We start from the raw sequence: 18,138 nt of genomic DNA, 5'->3' as shown, positions 1-18,138 counted from the left end.
AAGAGTAAAAAAAAAGCGACATTTTTATTTTTTTTCTTCTTTTCCCTGTCTGGTTTTCTATAAGAGGAACGAGAGGAGATAAGACTAAAAGGACTGTCACTCAGAGGAACAATCCTTCCAGTGTCCCCTCTTGCTCCTGCGACTCCTCCTTCCTCCCCTCCTTCTCTCTCTCTCTCTCTCTCCAATTTCCACAGATTCCTGCTGAGATAGAGTCGCCGTTCACAGGGACAGTTTGCTGACATCATCCTCTACATACTGAGCGTCCTGCACTCTCACTGCCCCCTCCCCACAACACTCCTGTGACGGGACTGACACACAAACACTCTGCACAGTCCTCAGTCAACTGGACAGTTAGTTGCAACGTCAGTCGACTAGAGTACGTGCAATTAGTAAAACACTTTTCCTACTATTTCCTATGTATGACTGTTTTTTTTTTTTTACTCATTTAAACGTGGACAATTTTAGATTTAAAAAAAAAAAGAAGGAATGTAAAATATATGCAGCATATTTTTTCCCCAAGCGATAATAATCCACACAGATTTCCAAATGCTCCTGTAGGATTTTAAGTCAATTTAATAGATTGCATTATTATAATTACAATACTGCATCTATAATTACAAATACAATGAAAATGACACAGTTTCTATGACTTATGACCTGTATTGAAAACATTCGAGCAGTACAGTTCAGCGTACAGTTTCCTGTTGTGCGCTGCAGAACTACATACACTCCTTATGGAAATTAGTTTAAGCAGGGATTTAATAGGAACTGAATAGAGGATACGTGACCACTATGTTGTGCAGTGAAGATAAGAGCTGAAAAAAAAAAAAACAACCACAGATGATTTAGATTATTATTATTGTTTAGTATGTGGTTGCATAGCTGTAGCTAACAATCTGTGAATACGATGTTCGGACACAAGTGTTGTTTCAATTGCCGACACATGTTTTTGAATAATTAATAAAGGGCACAACCAATGATCACACAAAAATTATCTGCTGGCGCACGAGTTTGATTTATTTGTCAGAACATCAGCATTCAAATCAGGCGTAAAAATAATCAACTGAAATGAAAGCAAATTATGAAAAGAAATACCGAAATAGAGACAAATAATTCTGAGATCACACAAATGAATCCAAACCTGCTACATAACAGATCCCTATCCCAGCTAGCGAGACACTGGCAGTGATGGATTTGTGCAAACATGTCGAGTTCAGTATTTCTATAAAGCTAATGTCTTTATGCCAATTAGGGCTGAGCGGAATTAGAAACACACTGAGAGAAAACTTGCAAGTCTGACTTTATCTGCAAAGACGAACAATTTATTTATTTTTTTATTTTTTTCAAAGACACATCAAATGCATTAAGAAGAGCAGATCAAGCTTTCACCCTTGTGATGGAGCAAACAGGATTAAGTCCAGCTCCTTAAAGGGAGATAAAACAATCATTGTTTCACATGCGTTCAGCATTCCACAATCACTGCATTTCAGCAGACTGTCTCCATCCCCGGGGAGAAAACAACAGGGCAATGAAAGTTGACATCCGCCCCGATACACAAGATGTTATTCACCTCACCTCTACAAGACCTCTGAAGCTGCCCTTTCTCTGTCGCCAGCGCTGCAACGTAGCGTCAGTCTGAAGCGCAAGTGCAGCAGAGGTCAAGACTGAACCATCTTTTTATGGGGATCAAAGACATACCGCTTGAAATGCAAGTGAATGCCAACAGGCTGAGAGTCTGCTTTGGGCTCCTCTTCGTTTGCTGGTTCACCTTTGCCTCCACTCTTTCCTTTCTTCTTAGAGGTGGAGGACAACAACTGCTTGGTTTCTGGATGAAGACCCTCTGAAGGAATAAACGGGGAGGTCAAGTACAAAAGTATCTGTTATATTAAAAAAAAAAATCAAGAATCATAGCGATAAATCATTGTATGTAATAAATCATAGTCCTACATTAAATACAGTACTTAGGTCAACTTAATCATGTCGGCATAGATATATCTGATGCATGATATGATCTCTTCCTCCCTGTTATGTGTGCAGTAGGTGCTGTATCAGTGCTGCAGCCTGTTCAGTGCTGACCTGAGATCAACCGATGCCTTCCTCCTCCTCATGTAACTGATGAAAATGCGCAGAAATCCAGGTCGCAGTAGCTCCTGGAGTCTCTGCCTTACGGTCACTGTTAATCCTGACATGCAGCCTACACTCTTCCTTCACTTGGGCCTCGTTCTTAGCAACCCTAAATTGTTTTATTATTATTATTTTTTGTTAACGCAGAGTCGTCGTTGTTGTTGTGCTGCTCATGCATGCACTACGAGTTCTCTTCCTCCATCATATCTGCCTTCTCGTCTTTGTGTGTTTCGAGGATAGAGACTGGCTGTTTGTTTGCCGCCTTGCACGCGGAAGGTAAGACATGTTCTGGGTTCACTGCTATACACGCTGGCTGTCTGACCTCACGTACACCGGCGCCAGCATTCTTCTTGTTATCGTTATGCCAGTGTGAGGGTTGTTATGGTTGCAGCGCAGCCAGAAATCTCTTCTCGTTATCTGTGATCAGCTGGAAACGTCCGTTTACAACCACAAAACACACTCACACACACCCAGTCAGAAACGATTTTAGCTCAAGTGACACATGAGGATTGTAATTTTACATGACTGTCCACAACTGCGTGTCTTTGTAGTTTTCTGTACACAACAAAGTAACTTTTGTACTATATAAATGTACTATAAAAACAGCGCACAGACCTAGTTTAACGGGGAAGTTGAATGATTGCTGCCTATATCTAAAAATCAACTTGTGTTAATGAGAAGGGTCAGGGATTTTACTCATGGCCTTCTAGTCCAAAAACTAACACTCGGCAAGCACTAAATATGGTTAAAAACTGGCTTTGGTGGACAAATTACTTTATTTTCTGTGTTTAAACCAGATAAGACTGTAAAGCAATGATCAACTTACTGTCCCTCAGGTCCACGAAAAAAACTGTAACATAGCAATGTGAGTGAATCATTTCAACAACAGTGATGCACTCATGAAGAATTTAATGACTGATGTGGTGCACAGCTCCTCGGGGCTTTCACGTCAGTCAAAAACTACACCGACTTGAGCTATGCGATAGCCTACGTGAAGAGGCCCGGGCTGTTGTATGCATTTTAGTCGCAATGACCGCTGGACCTTAGCAGCTCGTGCTGGAGCTGAACAACCGTAACTTTTCCTGAAATCACCGCAACGCGGAAAAGAGAGAAAACATCTGATTAGAAGGTTTGTAGGAAGGTTTGCAGAATGAGGATGAATGTTCTGCATGTGTCCAACCAGTGAGAGATAACAAAGCAATGTTATCGTAACATAACATAGCAATGTTAACGAGGAAATGCGATCGCAGTTGTTGCTGTCTTTGTAGTTACTGTACATGTGTGGCGTCATACAGACAGATTCTGTTTGTTTTATTAATATTAAGTAATACTTCAACGGTAGTAGGTCACTGCGAATGTATTTACACCTGTATTATTCTTGCTTTGACTTCATTCATTCATTCATCTTCTGTAACCGCTTGTCCTCACAGGGGGGCTGGAGCCTATCCCAGCTTAATCGGGCAAGACACCCTGATCAGGTCTCCAGTCTATCTCAGGGCCAACGCAGAGAAACAGACAACCATTCACACAGTCACACCTACGGCCGATTTAGAATCACCAATGAACCTAACCAGCATGTCTTTGGACGGTGGGAGGAAGCTGGAGCGCCCGGAGAGAACCCACGCAGACACAGGGAGAACATGCAAACTCCACACGGAAAGGCCCCAGTCGGCCTGGATAGTTACCTTTTACATTTCATGGACAAGATGTTTAATAAAACGCTCATCAGATTAATAGATCGTTGCAGCTGCAGAAATACTGCAGGTGTGAGCAACAGATAGAAATAACACAAAAGCATTTCTGTCTACGTTGAAATCAGACGCACACTTTCATGCATTCTCTCCATGGTATGCATGTGTCCTTAGGTGAAACGACACATGTGATATTCAAAGTAAACAAGGAACTATCCCATATGTGGGATAAATAAACAATGTCTTAAAACAGGTCCCAGAGTTCTGGGTGTAGGTTAGAGCAAAATGTTTTTGCCCGCTCCATGAATAAATAAAATTGGACTGAACTGAGGTCAATTATAACCCATGAAGTAAAACATCCGTACATGTATTTTGCGTTTTTCGCTGAATAACGTGATTTCTTAGAGTTACAACACGTACAGACTGCACACAGATACACTTTAACCTATCTTGACATTCTTCCTCAAACGCCTCTGAATGTCTACATTATGTTCATGTGTGTCTCATTATATCCGAGACGTTCGAGCACGCAGGACTGAGGCAGCGAGGAGGATGTAGGTAAAGGTTCTCTTTCTAAATGTTTTTGTTTTCGCTTCCCTCCCGGTGTGGAGTCGCGGGTTTTGAGCAACAGAAGGTAAAATAAACACTGATCAGACTTCCCCCGGAACACAGGCTATCCCTTCAGGAATTCTGGGAATGCGTCTCGGGATGTCAGGCCTACCACATCCTGAAACTGTCCACTAAACCCCCAAATATGAGGAAAGATAGAGAAAACGCTTTGTGTGCTGAGGAAGAGGGAGACTTACCTCGCAACTTACCTTTTACGTCGTCCATTCATCGGCATCATTAGTTTAAACGCGGACGGGACAGATGTGATCCTTACCTTGCACACGAATCTTGAACTTCCCACTCTGTCCAAACCCACCCTCGATAAGACCGGTCTCGCCTGTCGACAGGGTGACCTTCAACCCCACGAACAGCTGGAGGTTGGTCTCCTTCTTGAACAGGCTGCGTCCGATCACTGTGTAATCGTCAGTCGCCTGAGCACAAGAGAGGGGAAAGAGTCTTATGAGCTGCAACACCAGCGATAAAACGCAATGAACGCACAAAATGTGACAAACTTGATTAGAAGTACGTGCTTAAGGGTGCGCAAGCGTATGATCTAATTAGGACTGTGAAAATGTCAGTATGTTTTGTTTATTTTCCTGATCCTTTCCACTGATGTTTGGGTTACCACGATTATATTCTGCCATCATATGCCGGTCGAGGAGGAAGAGATGATCTTCTGTCCATTCACCATCTACCGCTTTCTTCGAAGTCTACCGCCTGACTGTCTTGCACTCTCTCTTTCTTCGTCCTGCATATTTTATGGTATATTTGTTTGTATTTCTTGCTTATCATCCATCACTAAGTCGGTCTAACCCGCTACTAATCTGATAACAGGAGGGCACCGCTCTGTCTCCGACTCACCCCCGCCACCAGCTCTTCCTCTCCCTTCTGCCTAACCCTCATTCATTCTTGAACATTTGACCCTGACGTCCCTCAAGCGTGACTGATGGGGCTGATAAAGAAAAATGAAAAAAAATTACAGTTTCTGTACATGTCTGACAGACCGTATGAATTGTGACTGGACGAGGCCGTCATATCTCAACAATGCCAGAAATGTGTTCCTTTTTCGACAGGGAATTCTTTAGTCTTGAAACATAGCTGCCTCATTCTGGGAGAGAGAGACGAACGTCAAATGTAGCGTCACATGACCAGCGTCTGACCTCACGCACACGCCGCTCTACCCCTGGGTAAGCGAGTGGAGCTGTCAGCAGCCTGAGGTGCTAACGCAGGAAACTAGTTCACACACTTGACCTGTGACTTGAATCTGACCCCCGCACAAGGGTCCTCACAGAGAGACTTGACTGTAACACACAGAGCGACGGGAGTCATCATCGTCAACACCTTCAGTCGCGCGCGGTGATGGAAATGCAACTGCGAGAAGCTGGAGGGTGTTGACTTTTTGAAAACTTGTCAAATCCAATATTAAGTTAAGTCAATTAGAAAACAACAGAATTAGATAAGATATGGATCGGCATAAACTGGAGCTGAGGAATTAGGACAGAATGTAACAGCAATTACACAAGAGCAAAAATCAAGAGACAGAGAGAGAGAGAGAGAGGAAGAGAGCAAAAGAGAAAGATGATCAGACAGAGAGACGGGAGAGAAGAGGTAGGATGACTCGCAGTCATGTGGGTATTCCTGTGGCACTCAGGTGTGTCCAAACAGCGCCAGCCTCTGACAGCTAGACAGGACACATGGCGTCAGACGGCCACCCACGCACGCCTCTGTCACAGCACATGCTAAGGCATGCGTACCCAGCCATGCCTCAAACACTGCTCACCGGGGCTGCATACGCATGCTTGTTTGTGTGTACGTGTCTGTTTATGAACATACAATAGGGGCTCTGTCTGACAGGCACGCTCCACTGCCACCAGCAATGAGAAACATCCAAGGAACCAGCTCCAGAAGAAGGCATGCAAGGTGACGGAGAGGGCAGAGAAAGTGGAAAGGTCGAGGAACAGATTTTTAAATAACAGACAAACTCACCCTCTCCACCTGACCCTCCTTGTGCTTGGTCTTGTAGATGCGCAAGCGAGGCAGGGAAGTCTCTGGGTAGTTTTTATCTTCAAATCCGTGCAGCAAGCGGCCTTGGAAGGCCAGCCGGCATGCATTGGCGTGGATGTCTGTGTCGAGCTTGGAGCCAATCACCAGACAGAGTGAGGGGCACGTGACTGGCCGCTCAAACTCCAGTAAGGCCCACTGCTCTGGGTCAGGACCCGAACCCCCGTCTCCCTGACCAACAGCATATTCATCCTGGAAGAAGTACTCCCTGTCAAAGGTGAAGGCCGTTTCCAGTGAGGACGGCTCTGATGGTGCTTTAGAGTCTGGCGCATCTGCAGGCGGCAGGCCAAAGAAAGTCACCTTCGCCATGACGGTCTCATGACCCACGGTGATGTGGAACTTGGCTCGGGTGGCAAGAGAGCCCTTGAAGTAGCCTATCTTCCTCACAGAAATGACGGCTGCAAAGAGGGTGCGTAGGGATCCTGGCGTGCATACCACACCGCGCTCTAACAGTTTAGGGTCGAACTGTGTCACGCACACACCCACACGATCCCCCTGCATGGCCCCAGACACCGGCTTCCGAAACATCTGCACCGACTTAATCTTCTTGGTCACCTGTTATCAGAGCACAAAAAATAAATAAAAAAACATAATTAAACACAAACAACAATAGTAGATTTACATCTATATAACAATATACTGATTAACAGAAGGCTTTACAATTCAGAAATAAGATAAGGCGCATTGTCTGCTGTGGTGTTATATTTTCACACACTACTAATTTCTATTCTACTCTGGAGATTACTTGTGGAATTTAGCAAGAGATTAAGTAAAAATAAAGATCAAGTATTGTCCCAGCAGTACATGTATATTTCATACACCTTATAAAGGATGGTTTTGTCAATAAAATATGCACATATGTAATTAAACACCCCATTAAATACGTACAACTTAGTGTTTAAACGGCTTCTTTCTTTAAAAGATAACAGAGCTATTTGTCAAAATATTGGTTTTGTGCAACACAAACATGCGTGTAAAGACTGTTAATGATCAAATTCACGGAGGCTCTAAACAGTAAAAGCGTGAACTGTTGCGTGCATATTATTTGTGGAGAAAATAGTCATAAGGGGGGCGAAAATCGCATTTGAATTTGTATTTAATTAGTATACAGCTGTAAACTTAAATGAAAACAGACGGCATGCTTTATTTTGTTTCATTACACTATGAATGTCTAAAAAAAAAAAAAAAAAAAACGCAGGTGGAATACGGACAATTAAAAGATGTCAATCTGTCTTAACCCCTTGTTACACAATGTTTTGGCTATTTTTGTTCATCGGTGTTCAGTCAGATCAAGGCTCCATAACAACGGACTATGAATTCAGCCACATGCTGCCACCAAGAGCTGCGCATGATAACTGCATAGAAAACCCGGTGAGCTTGGCTCAAAGTTTGCATCTGGTCTAAATTACCCAACTCCTGAGCTGCCAGTCCACCCCCAGACCCCTCATCCTTCCCTCACATTCAACTGACACATCCTCTGAACCCAGCCGGCCATCCGTCCCTCCGTCTGCCCACAGCCAACTCAACTTCTGAACTTCCGAATCTCTGTGGTTTCTGCGAATGCATTTCAGCCACTCTGGAACACTTCTTGCTTGTAAATATCAGAGATTCAGAATCCGTGCCCATTTCTTTTTTGGAACAAACCTTGAGCGCAGGGATTTCCACAGTGTCGTTAATGGCCAGCGACCCCTGCAGGATGGTCCCCGTCATAACTGTTCCCTGACCGCGGATGGAGAAGCAGTGGTCCACGGCCATTAGAAGGTCGCCACTAGGGTTTCTCTGAGGGAGGTATGTCTGTTTCTTCAAAAGCTGGAGGTAAAAATAGAGACATCTACTGTAAATTCACACCGAACAGGCAAGAGTAACTGCTGTCATTACATTGCAAGGTTGTGTAAGCGGCTCTTGAGGTATACAAACACACAAGAACAAACATGCACCCATGCATTGATTATATCCATATCTAGACAAACTCTCTTGTGTTGTTAGTGCTGATCTGACCCTGATGTATGAGTAATTCTGTCATCACAACCAAGTAAATATACACTTATGGTGTGAGAATTTGACAGGAGCAGATTCTGACTGATAAACCAAACGCTCCAGTATTAACTCATAGCAGTAATATGTGTGTTACATAGCTTGTTCATCACACAGACTGGATGTGTCACACTTAATTCCCCTAACTTTTGAAGGGTCATTAGGGGAAACTTATTAAGCTATTTGCCTCAAATGTGCAGCCACCTTCAAACAAGAAATAATATTTGAATTTCTTTAAACAAAATAAATAATACTGCTCCTTCTGGATTAATCGAGTCATTAAATAAGTAAATACATTTTAGCACACTAAATAAATAATAATGATTTCCGTTTTTTATTTATTTATATTGCATTAGTCAAAATTGTCTGTCAATGCTTTACAGAAACCAGAGCTTTAAACCCCCAGAGCAAGGAATAAGGTGATGGTATGTCAACACTATATGCCCAATATCAAACTATAAAATGAGAACTTAATCGGTGTTTGAGCTTCATTAGTTATAATAGTGGGGTCCAGACATTTTCTTTACCTCTATTAACTGTGATACTCCCTGTGGCTCCTCTGTGTCAGGAGCCTCTGGGCCCCCAGGCTTTGCTGCTACCGCAATCACCGGACAGTCCTTAAATCTGGAGACCAGGAAAAAAAAAATAACCATGCTGGAAATATTTAATGCCTTTATGTGAATGTATTGATTTAATAATAAATACAAGAGGGCCAGACAGATTAAGTAGAATACAGAATATGGAGAGTGACAAGATATTTTATTCTGGAAGGAAAAAAGATGATGCCCACAACCGATTATCCACAATTTACAGCTTCTGCTCTTTTCCCACTCAGTTATTCTACTTATAATAGATGCAGACCTGGTCGCCTCCAGTGTTTTGTGCAACCTCTTGGTCATTTTCTCAATGGCACTTTGTCTCTTGTTGGGTGGCAGCAGGTCGATCTTGTTCAGGACGACGACCATGCGAGGGCAGGTGAGCTCTCCAATCAGGAGACACTCTGCGGTCTGAGTCTGCACACCTTTCACCACATCCACCACCAGCATCATCAGGTCAATGATTTGGGCACCTAGAGAGGACAGACACTCCACAGTTAAGAGAAAGGCAGTGAGCTGAACAGCACTTTAAACACTTACCAGCTTTCCTGTTCTATAAAAAGATCGATATCTATGAAAACATGTAAAAATTTTGAGTAAAGACTATGAGGCCGACTATGAGCAACACAAACAGGAATGGACACAGACGTCCAAAAATAACAGTAGAACAAGAAGAGAAATTAGGGGAGGGGTGCACCAAGGCAAAGAGAGAGTAAAAGGCTAGAGGGTTGAAACTAGAGCTGCAGCTCACTTGGTTGTCTTTCCTCTCCTTCTTTTCTTTTCCCGACTTTGGCAGTCTCTCTTTCCTGTGCTCCCCTCTTCTCTCTCCTTCTATTTGGTTCCCTCTCTTTCCTGTGCTCGCCCCACTTGGGACTTAGAGGGGAAGTTTAATACATACCCCAATCCAGACACGTTTCTTCCTCCCTAATCTACAGCATGTGCCACCCCAGTGGCTCATAGATTTAATTTATTATGTCGGTTTACACTGGAAAGCTGCAGCATTTAGTGTTCGCAGGGCCTCAAGAACAACCCGATTACATCTTACAACAATCTGCTCGTATAAGATTTGTGTTAAATATAAGGTTTAGTGTTCATTTACACGACAAATAACAACATAGGTATTACAGACAGTGTCCCTCTGTATGAGCCTCTGGATCATTTCATCTGAACTGCAGAACCACCTCAGCTGTTTCCTCTAATGTTACCAACCATCCATGTCCAAGGAGTTACCTTCAACCAGGCTTAACGTGGAGAAAAGGCGCCCTCTGCTGGACTGAATTACAGTGAGGATGCTTTTCATGGAGGTTATAACAGCCAGCCAACTAAGTAAACAGCTGGGGTGAGAATCAACAGAGGCGCAAGGATCGGATATAATCACTAAACAATATAGTTGTAAATTTCAACATGTTGAGTATTGAAGTAAAATATTAGTTATATAATATATAAAAATATATTGATACAATGCTGTATTTGTTTTACCTCCGACTCAAATAAACGGGCGGGACAAAAACGTTAAACATATATTTCTACAGCATCCTTAAACAAAAGCCAAGAAAATGATCATGAGCAACAAAGTAAACAGAAAAAAAGCAGAAATTAATTGGTACAGTATGGCTCACTACTATCTGTAACCTGATACAACTGCTGTGGGGTTAATATGCCCTTGTTATTATCATTCTGTAATGCATGTACACCGACCAGGCATAATATTATGACCACCCGCCTGATAGTGTGTAGGTCTCCCTTCAGGCCTCCTAAACAGTTGTGACTCATCAGAGAATGGACATGGGCCTTCTGACGGGTGTCCTGTGGTGTCTGGTAACAGAATGTTGTTAGTGGGAGGCCTTTGGGTCCTATGGGTTGAGGGGAGGGGTCACTGTGGATCAGGCTTGTTCCAGTGCATCCCACAGATAATTGATCAATTTTGGATCTAGGGAGTTTGGAGGCCAGGTCAACACCTTGTGCTGTTCTTCATGTTTTTTTGTGTGTGTGTGTGTGTTCCTGTGTCAGGCTGCATCCTGCTGGGGATGGGTGCTGCCATCAAGGAGTGTCATTGCTATGGGGTGGGGGTGCCTGGTCTGGTCTAGGTGGGTGGTACAAGTCTAAGTAACGAATATCAGGTCCAAATGTTTCCCAGAAGAACATTGTATTGTCTCAAGATGGTCAGTGTTACTCAGTTCTCCTGTCAGTGGTCATAATGTTATGCCTGATTGGTGTACCGTTGTCATAGTTATATCTGGAGCACTCCCTAAACATCTCACCTCCGATGATGGTCCGAATCAGGGAGGCGTGACCGGGGCAGTCCACCAGGGTGAACTGAAGGCTGTCATACGGCTGCTTCCCTCCACTGTCCCGCAGGTGATCGGGGAGGTCCACCGTGAAGGAGGAGAAGCCGAGGTCCAGCGTGATGCCCCTCTCCCGTGACTGCGGGTTCTTGTCGAAAGCGGCCGTTGAGGCGGTGCTGCTCAGCGCCCTGGCGAGCGACGTCTTCCCGCTGTCGACATGTCCGAGCACCCCGACGTTGAAATTCAACGTTTTAGCGCGGCTGTCAGCAGACTCGGACATTTTTCTGTCGACTGTGTGGTGAAGAATTGACTCATGCGTGGGTAACTTCAAACTCCGACCTGGACCTCGAACTCAATTCAGAGTAACAAACAAGTGGCGTCGTTTGCCGTCTACACGCTTTCCCGTTCCTTGGCGTCCGTGAAACAAAACAGAAACACCTAAAGCTACAAACTACTTCATTTGTTTGTGGTTTTCCAAATGACAGCAAGCCATGAACAGGAGTTTACTTTTCATACAAAACAGTTGAGAAACGTCTCACTTGGTGTCAACGCATTCGGTCGTCAGGTCAACATGCTAAAACGGAACTATTTTAGTTGCTAATAAAAGCGAGAATAAATAAATAAATCCTTTATAGTGGCGCTTTAGTTAAAGTTTAATGGGACATTTTAGATGGAAACTCCTTTATCTTTAAGTCGTTATACGTCAATTCACACATAAACAAGTTTCTAGCAGTTTCTACTACGACAAAGCAACTGAAGCACAAGCGGAAATGAAAACCCTAAGGGGCGGGGCTATTTTGTGATCGACAGGTGCACAGCCAATGGGTGTTCAGATGATTTGACAAGCGCCAATAGTTTTCCAGAATACTCCAAAGGGGCGGTACTTAAGGGTATTACTTCCGCTTATGTTCCCTAGTAACCCGCATGGAAACCAGTTTCCCCTGTGTTTTGAGTTTCGGCGCCGATTGAGGCGGTGAGAAAAAGCAAACGAGCATAGGGAAGATTTTATTTGCCTTTACCGATTCTCGCAGTTTACACGCCACATATTTGTACAAATAGCGCAACTATGAAAATCGAGGAGGTGAAAAGCACGACAAAAACCCAGCGGATCGCTTCTCACAGTCACGTCAAAGGACTCGGGCTAGATGAGGCCGGGAATGCTAAGCAGTCAGCATGTGGACTGGTGGGCCAGGAGGCTGCAAGAGAGGTAATATTTATGTCCCAGTGCACCTACGATGTTCGTGTCCTCTTTGCAGGACCCAATGAGAGGGGTTGAGAATTATTTACGAGGACAATTTGGCACATTATTTGCGGTAATGTACACCAAAAAGCTATTTCCGTTAGCACTGCGGTGTCGCTGTTTCGTCCTCAGGTCAGGTGGTGAGGTAAAGAGAAAATCCACCTTAAACAGAAGTCACATTCATTCATTTAATTAATCTACATAATTAATTTTATTCATGTGCTCCTTTTAATCGTTTTTAATGAGGTTACAAGTAGTTGGTACGTTTAAATCGAAAAGTAATAGTCATGTTATTGAACTACAGGAATGTTTTCTCAATGAAAGACCTACATTTTTAAACAGAATTAACCAGGATATAATATCATGGCACCTGTCAGTGGGTGGGATATCTGTGGCTGTGGCAAGTGGAAGAATTTAAGTGACTTAAAGGCAAAACTGTGGTGGCTAGACGACTGGGTCAGAGCATCTCCAAAACTGCAGCTCTTGCAGTGGTTAGTACTAATAATAAGTAGCCCAAGGAACACCCCCTTGCTGTTGACATGGGTGCGCTCTCTCCCAGAAGAACCTTAGATCCTAGCGAGATCATCGGTGTCATTTATTGTATAGTGTTTTTGACATTAAATGTTGTATAAAGTGGTTTTCTCTTTCTCCAGGCTTGTGGCATCATTGTTGAGCTGATCCGCTCAAAAAAGATGGCAGGAAGGGCAGTTTTACTGGCGGGGCCGCCTGGAACAGGAAAGGTACGTGTGCAGCGTTCATCAATCACAAAGACAGTAGTAAGTTTCAACTCTCTTGTTTCTGTTGCTGCTGCAGATAATCACCCTTCTTCTTATTTCTGCCTCCCTACCATATTAGACTGCCCTCGCCTTGGCTGTAGCACAGGAGCTGGGAAACAAAGTACCCTTCTGCCCCATGGTCGGCAGTGAGGTCTACTCGTCCGAGATTAAAAAAACCGAAGTGCTGATGGAGAACTTCAGGAGAGCAATCGGTGAGTGTCACACAGATAACTCAAAATCAGTGTCTGTCAGTGAGTCTTGATGCCACTGGGGCTAACTTAGAGAATACACCTGGCATTCATTGGTGTGGATGTTACTTAGACATGTACCACCCACCTACACCAGACCAGGCACCCCCACCCCATAGCAATGATACTCGTTGATGGCAGCAGCCATCCCCAGCAGGATGCAGCCTGACACAGGCACACACACAAAAACACTTTAGGAACAACTAAAAAAAAACATGAAGAACAGCACAAGGTGTTGACCTGGCCTCCAAATTCACTAGATCCAAACTGATCAAGTATCTGTGGGATGACACAGAGGCCCCTCCCCTCAACCCATAGGACCCAAAGACCCCCACTAACAACATTCTGTTGCCAGACACCACAGGACACTCTCAGAAGGCCCATGTCCATTCTCTGATGAGTCACAACTGCTTTGGAGGCACTAGGGAGACCTACAAAAGGACATTTTATTATGTATGTCACATGTTTCTCTATAAAGAGCCCTTGGCCAAAGACAGCAAGGTATCATGCTCACAGCGTTGTAATGACCTGAAAGGCAACACTTGAAAGTGGATTTTATGGAGGGTTGTTGAGAAGGAAAGAAAAGATGGCGAAGGAAAGGGGTTTGCTGACGGTAGCTGTCGAACAGGAAGGAAATGGAGCTTAGCTAGAGGGAGAGGTGGACATCGGCACATTTGCTGCTGGGAGTGGGTTTCATATGAAGGTTGTCATCACTTTGTCAATAACGGCATTGTGACAGACAGTCCCCGCCTTAAGCACTGCTCTCTGACCCTCAGCACTGTGCAACAGGCTACCTGTGTGCAGCTCCTACTCGGGGCCACAGGCTGCGTGAAAGAGGAACAAGAACGCGATCACGTTACACTGAATGATGTCCTGGCATTTCATGGGCATGCGCGCACACACGTGTTCTTTTTCGTAACAAGGTGCATTGTTCAGTACGGTGTGGTGGATTAGCGGATACAGGAGTATAAAGGCCCAATTGAGTCCTGAGGCTGTACACAGCATGTGTGCTTGACTGTGATGCTGCCCACATTCAGGACTCCGCATCAAAGAAACAAAGGAGGTGTATGAAGGCGAGGTGACAGAGCTGACCCCCTGTGAGACTGAGAATCCCATGGGTGGCTACGGAAAAACCATCAGCCACGTCATCATCGGACTGAAGACGGGCAAAGGCACAAAGCAGCTCAAGGTCAGACTGGGAGTTTGAATTTTTTGTTTCTAGCCTTTTTAATGTGAATCTATATATAGATATTAAACATACACAGTTTTATTTAACTCAAAAACCAAAAACAATTCCCTATTTTTCCTTTTCTTTATCTTGACAATTTTGGCAAATTGGAACAGATCTGATTTGATTTCTGTCTGTATTTGTTTTTTAATTTCATGGCCATGATGATGGTTTTAGTAGTCAGGTTAATGCTTCTTGGGCTCAGAGTTTAAGAATAATCCGACGCAATAATGCCGATGAACAAGATAGGAGTCGATCTTTTACTAAAGAGCACTGTTGTGGTTTTTTAATAGTTGGATCCCAGCATTTACGAGAGTCTCCAGAAAGAGCGCGTGGAAGTTGGAGACGTGATCTACATCGAAGCCAACAGTGGAGCCGTCAAGGTAAACTGTGTTACTACAACCGCGTGTGTCTAATTAACCAGACGAGAGGTGATGCATTCTGTCTTGCCTGCCCTCTTCGGGTCCTTCGTGGTGTCGTGCTTTCATCTCTCTCTCAGCGCTGCTGCATTTCTGCTGTACTCTGGAATGAGCCTCTCTCATTCCTGCGGCTCTTCGCGCTCCCTCTATCTTCTCCATCGCCCACAACGACTCTTTTTTCCAGCAGCGGGGATTGTGGACTGCGCTGACAGGCCCGCGTTGACGGTTCCTTTAATCGGTGCAGGTGGGCCGGGGGCGCCGGTCAGCTCTAGTCAGAGGGCAAAGGAGGAGGGCCGGGTGACACATTTGTTACTGTTGACAGCAGTCTCATGACTTGCCTTTTTTCAAACCCTTTCATCCTTCCTCTCTGCATTGGCCTGGCACTGAGTTCAATAGTACACCTGCTCTCCCTCCTCCTACGCTCTGTCTTTTGTTTCATGGTTGACCTGAGCAACGTGAGGCAGCTTCTTTTTTTTTTTTTTTAATCGTCATTATTGTTATTAATTTATTTTTTACAGAGACAAGGTCGTTGCGACACCTTTGCAACAGAGTTTGACCTCGAGGCAGAGGAGTATGTTCCGCTGCCCAAAGGCGATGTCCACAAAAAGAAGGAGATCGTCCAAGATGTCACTCTGCACGACCTGGATGTTGCAAACGCCCGACCACAGGTACGCAGCTGCAACAAAGAGAAATGAATGCATCTGTTCACACCCTGCAGTATACAGTCTCTTTAATAATGGCTTGTTGTTTTCTCTCAGGGAGGCCAGGACATTCTCTCCATGATGGGACAACTCATGAAGCCCAAAAAGACAGAAATCACAGGTAGAGAAAAGCCGACAGCAGCCCCGATCCAAACACCGCAGGCTTTGTTTGTGACTCACCGTCGGCTGTCGTTATGTCGCTCCAGATAAGCTCCGTGCTGAGATCAACAAGGTGGTGAACCGCTACATAGACCAAGGCGTGGCTGAGCTCGTCCCCGGCGTGCTGTTTGTGGACGAGGTGCACATGCTGGACATCGAATGCTTCACGTACCTCCACCGGGCGCTGGAGAGCACCATCGCCCCCATCGTCGTGTTCGCTTCAAACAGGGGAAACTGTCTAATCAGGTGAGAGGGATTGATTGTGTTTTGTGGGGGGAAAAAAAGACGAAACAGTAGATTTGTTTTGTAAAATTCGGGAACTTTAACAGCTCATTTGTGTTTCCAGGGGAACAGAAGACATCAGCTCTCCACACGGGATACCTCTGGACTTGCTGGACAGAGTCATGATAATCCGCACCATGTTGTACACGCCGCAGGAGATGAAGCAGGTGAGTCTGAATAACAAAACATCTGAATTTGTTACATGCGATTCTCTCGCATGCGTGTTTGTCACTAACGAGCCTGTGATTGTAGATCATCAAGATCCGTGCCCAGACTGAGGGGATCAGCATCAGCGAGGAGGCTCTCGCACACCTAGCAGAGATTGGCACCAAGACCACACTCAGGTACAGACATATGGACTTAGAAAACACGTAGTCTCGTATTTACCCCTATTCCTCCAAGACCATCTTGGAGGCTGTGCATAAATCTAGTTCTTCACATGCATCTCTCTGCCAGGAAAACTGGTTAGAGAGCTGTATTAAAACTAGAATAAAAAAATGCAGATGAAGTGGGAATATGTGACCAACGAGACCACCTAAAACCTTTTAGTGTCCAGTTTGCCAAATCCATTCAGAAGAAAAAACAGAGCTTCAGTGTGGAAGTGAAATTGGAGACAAATGGTCTCCTTGCCGTGTGGTCGTTGACAGAAGTTCAGAATAACTGAAGACAGGGAAACTCTGTGTTGGTTCCAGTAGTTCACGGAAAATAAAAGCGTTTTTTAGTTTCACGAGTCGAACTTCAGTTGAACAAACTGGACCAACTCCGAGCCGGCAAAAACACGCGGTTTGCATTGATGGAAAGGGGGTGCAGGGTGAAGTATGTTAGCAGGCTTGGAGCAATTATCAACTAAAGAAAACTAACGGACACCATAGTCGAGTAAATGGTAATTGTAAAAAAACTGCATTGTGATGAGAAACATCAAATGAGTGATCTTAAAATTTAACGCCTTTTAATCGGATTTGATTGATTCAGCAGCTGTTGTGTTAGGTTTACTTCCTGATTTCAGTGCTCCACTCACAGCAACAACTGAGGAGCCTCATGGCTACGATGTTATTTAGTCCTATCTGGTGCCAAGTGGAAAGAATTTTTAGGAAGGATTTAACACAACCCTAAGATAAATACTTAACAACTAAGAGCTTTCATCTCCATCACACACTAGTACATACAGTACTAAAGATGCGCATAGTGTTTGTGTTTGTGAGTGCACTTAGCGGCTAACATATCTGTTTCCTCCTAGGTACGCTGTCCAGCTGCTGACGCCGGCCAGCCTGCTGGGCCGCGTTCAGGGGAAAGAGACCGTGGAGAGGGAGCAGATAGAGGAGATCAACGAGTTGTTCTACGACGCCAAGTCTTCGGCTAAAATCCTCCAAGACCAGCATCACAAGTTTATGAAATAAAACTGGAGTCCCCCCGCCCCCACCACCACCTCTCGTTTTTTTTTCTGTAACAGCTCACAGGGCTGGTGTTCTCAGCTGGTTGGTTCACTGGTTGGTTCACTTCATTTCTCCATGCATTGTTTTTTTTTTTTTTTTTGCATTTGTCCACCTTTGGTTCGTTCTAGTGTCCCAGCCTCTGTTACGTAGTTTTGTACTAATAAAGTTTTAGTCATTCCATTTGTTCATAAACATGTTTGAATAAAAATGAAAATACACGCTGCCTCAGTTTTCTTTGATGTTTTGGGATTG

At 44.4% G+C, this 18,138-nt stretch overlaps 2 protein-coding genes across 2 annotated transcripts; one reads left to right on the top strand and one right to left on the bottom strand.

The window, feature by feature from the left end:
- Positions 1-555: 555 nt before the first annotated feature.
- eefsec (eukaryotic elongation factor, selenocysteine-tRNA-specific) lies at positions 556-12,022 on the bottom strand. The gene is made up of 7 exons (XM_084542728.1): positions 11,377-12,022; positions 9,381-9,588; positions 9,047-9,143; positions 8,130-8,294; positions 6,411-7,040; positions 4,699-4,855; positions 556-1,840 (listed from the first exon to the last, which is right to left on the bottom strand). The coding sequence occupies exons 1-7, from the start codon at positions 11,678-11,680 to the stop codon at positions 1,659-1,661; spliced, it is 1,743 nt and encodes a 580-aa protein (XP_084398854.1). The 5' UTR covers positions 11,681-12,022; the 3' UTR covers positions 556-1,658.
- A 336-nt stretch (positions 12,023-12,358) lies between these two features.
- On the top strand, positions 12,359-18,109 carry ruvbl1 (RuvB-like AAA ATPase 1). The gene is made up of 11 exons (XM_084542357.1): positions 12,359-12,607; positions 13,294-13,380; positions 13,496-13,628; positions 14,702-14,853; positions 15,186-15,275; positions 15,830-15,979; positions 16,070-16,133; positions 16,219-16,417; positions 16,518-16,620; positions 16,706-16,797; positions 17,691-18,109. Exons 1-11 carry the CDS (start codon positions 12,467-12,469, stop codon positions 17,848-17,850), a joined length of 1,371 nt encoding a protein of 456 aa, XP_084398483.1. The 5' UTR covers positions 12,359-12,466; the 3' UTR covers positions 17,851-18,109.
- Positions 18,110-18,138: the final 29 nt, after the last annotated feature.

Source organism: Chelon labrosus (genome assembly GCF_963514085.1).
Source record: "Chelon labrosus genome assembly, chromosome: 4".
NCBI lineage: Eukaryota > Metazoa > Chordata > Actinopteri > Mugiliformes > Mugilidae > Chelon > Chelon labrosus.
The sequence above is the reverse complement of the archived record's forward strand: the minus strand, read 5'-3'. Positions and strand labels throughout refer to the sequence as shown.

What these genes read in the sequence shown, in the direction of transcription:
- eefsec (XM_084542728.1), bottom strand. Translation starts at nt 11,680, where the DNA reads ATGTCCGAGTCTGCTGACAGCCGCGCTAAAACGTTGAATTTCAACGTC. An exon ending in GATTCGGACCATCATCGGAG is followed by an intron (nt 9,589 to 11,376) that starts GTGAGATGTTTA and finishes TGTCCTCTCTAG; the next exon opens with GTGCCCAAATCATTGACCTG. An exon ending in TGGAAATCCCTGCGCTCAAG is followed by an intron (nt 7,041 to 8,129) that starts GTTTGTTCCAAA and finishes CTCTGATAACAG; the next exon opens with GTGACCAAGAAGATTAAGTC.
- ruvbl1 (XM_084542357.1), top strand. Translation starts at nt 12,467, where the DNA reads ATGAAAATCGAGGAGGTGAAAAGCACGACAAAAACCCAGCGGATCGCT. An exon ending in GCCAGGAGGCTGCAAGAGAG is followed by an intron (nt 12,608 to 13,293) that starts GTAATATTTATG and finishes CTCTTTCTCCAG; the next exon opens with GCTTGTGGCATCATTGTTGA. An exon ending in TTGCAAACGCCCGACCACAG is followed by an intron (nt 15,980 to 16,069) that starts GTACGCAGCTGC and finishes GTTTTCTCTCAG; the next exon opens with GGAGGCCAGGACATTCTCTC.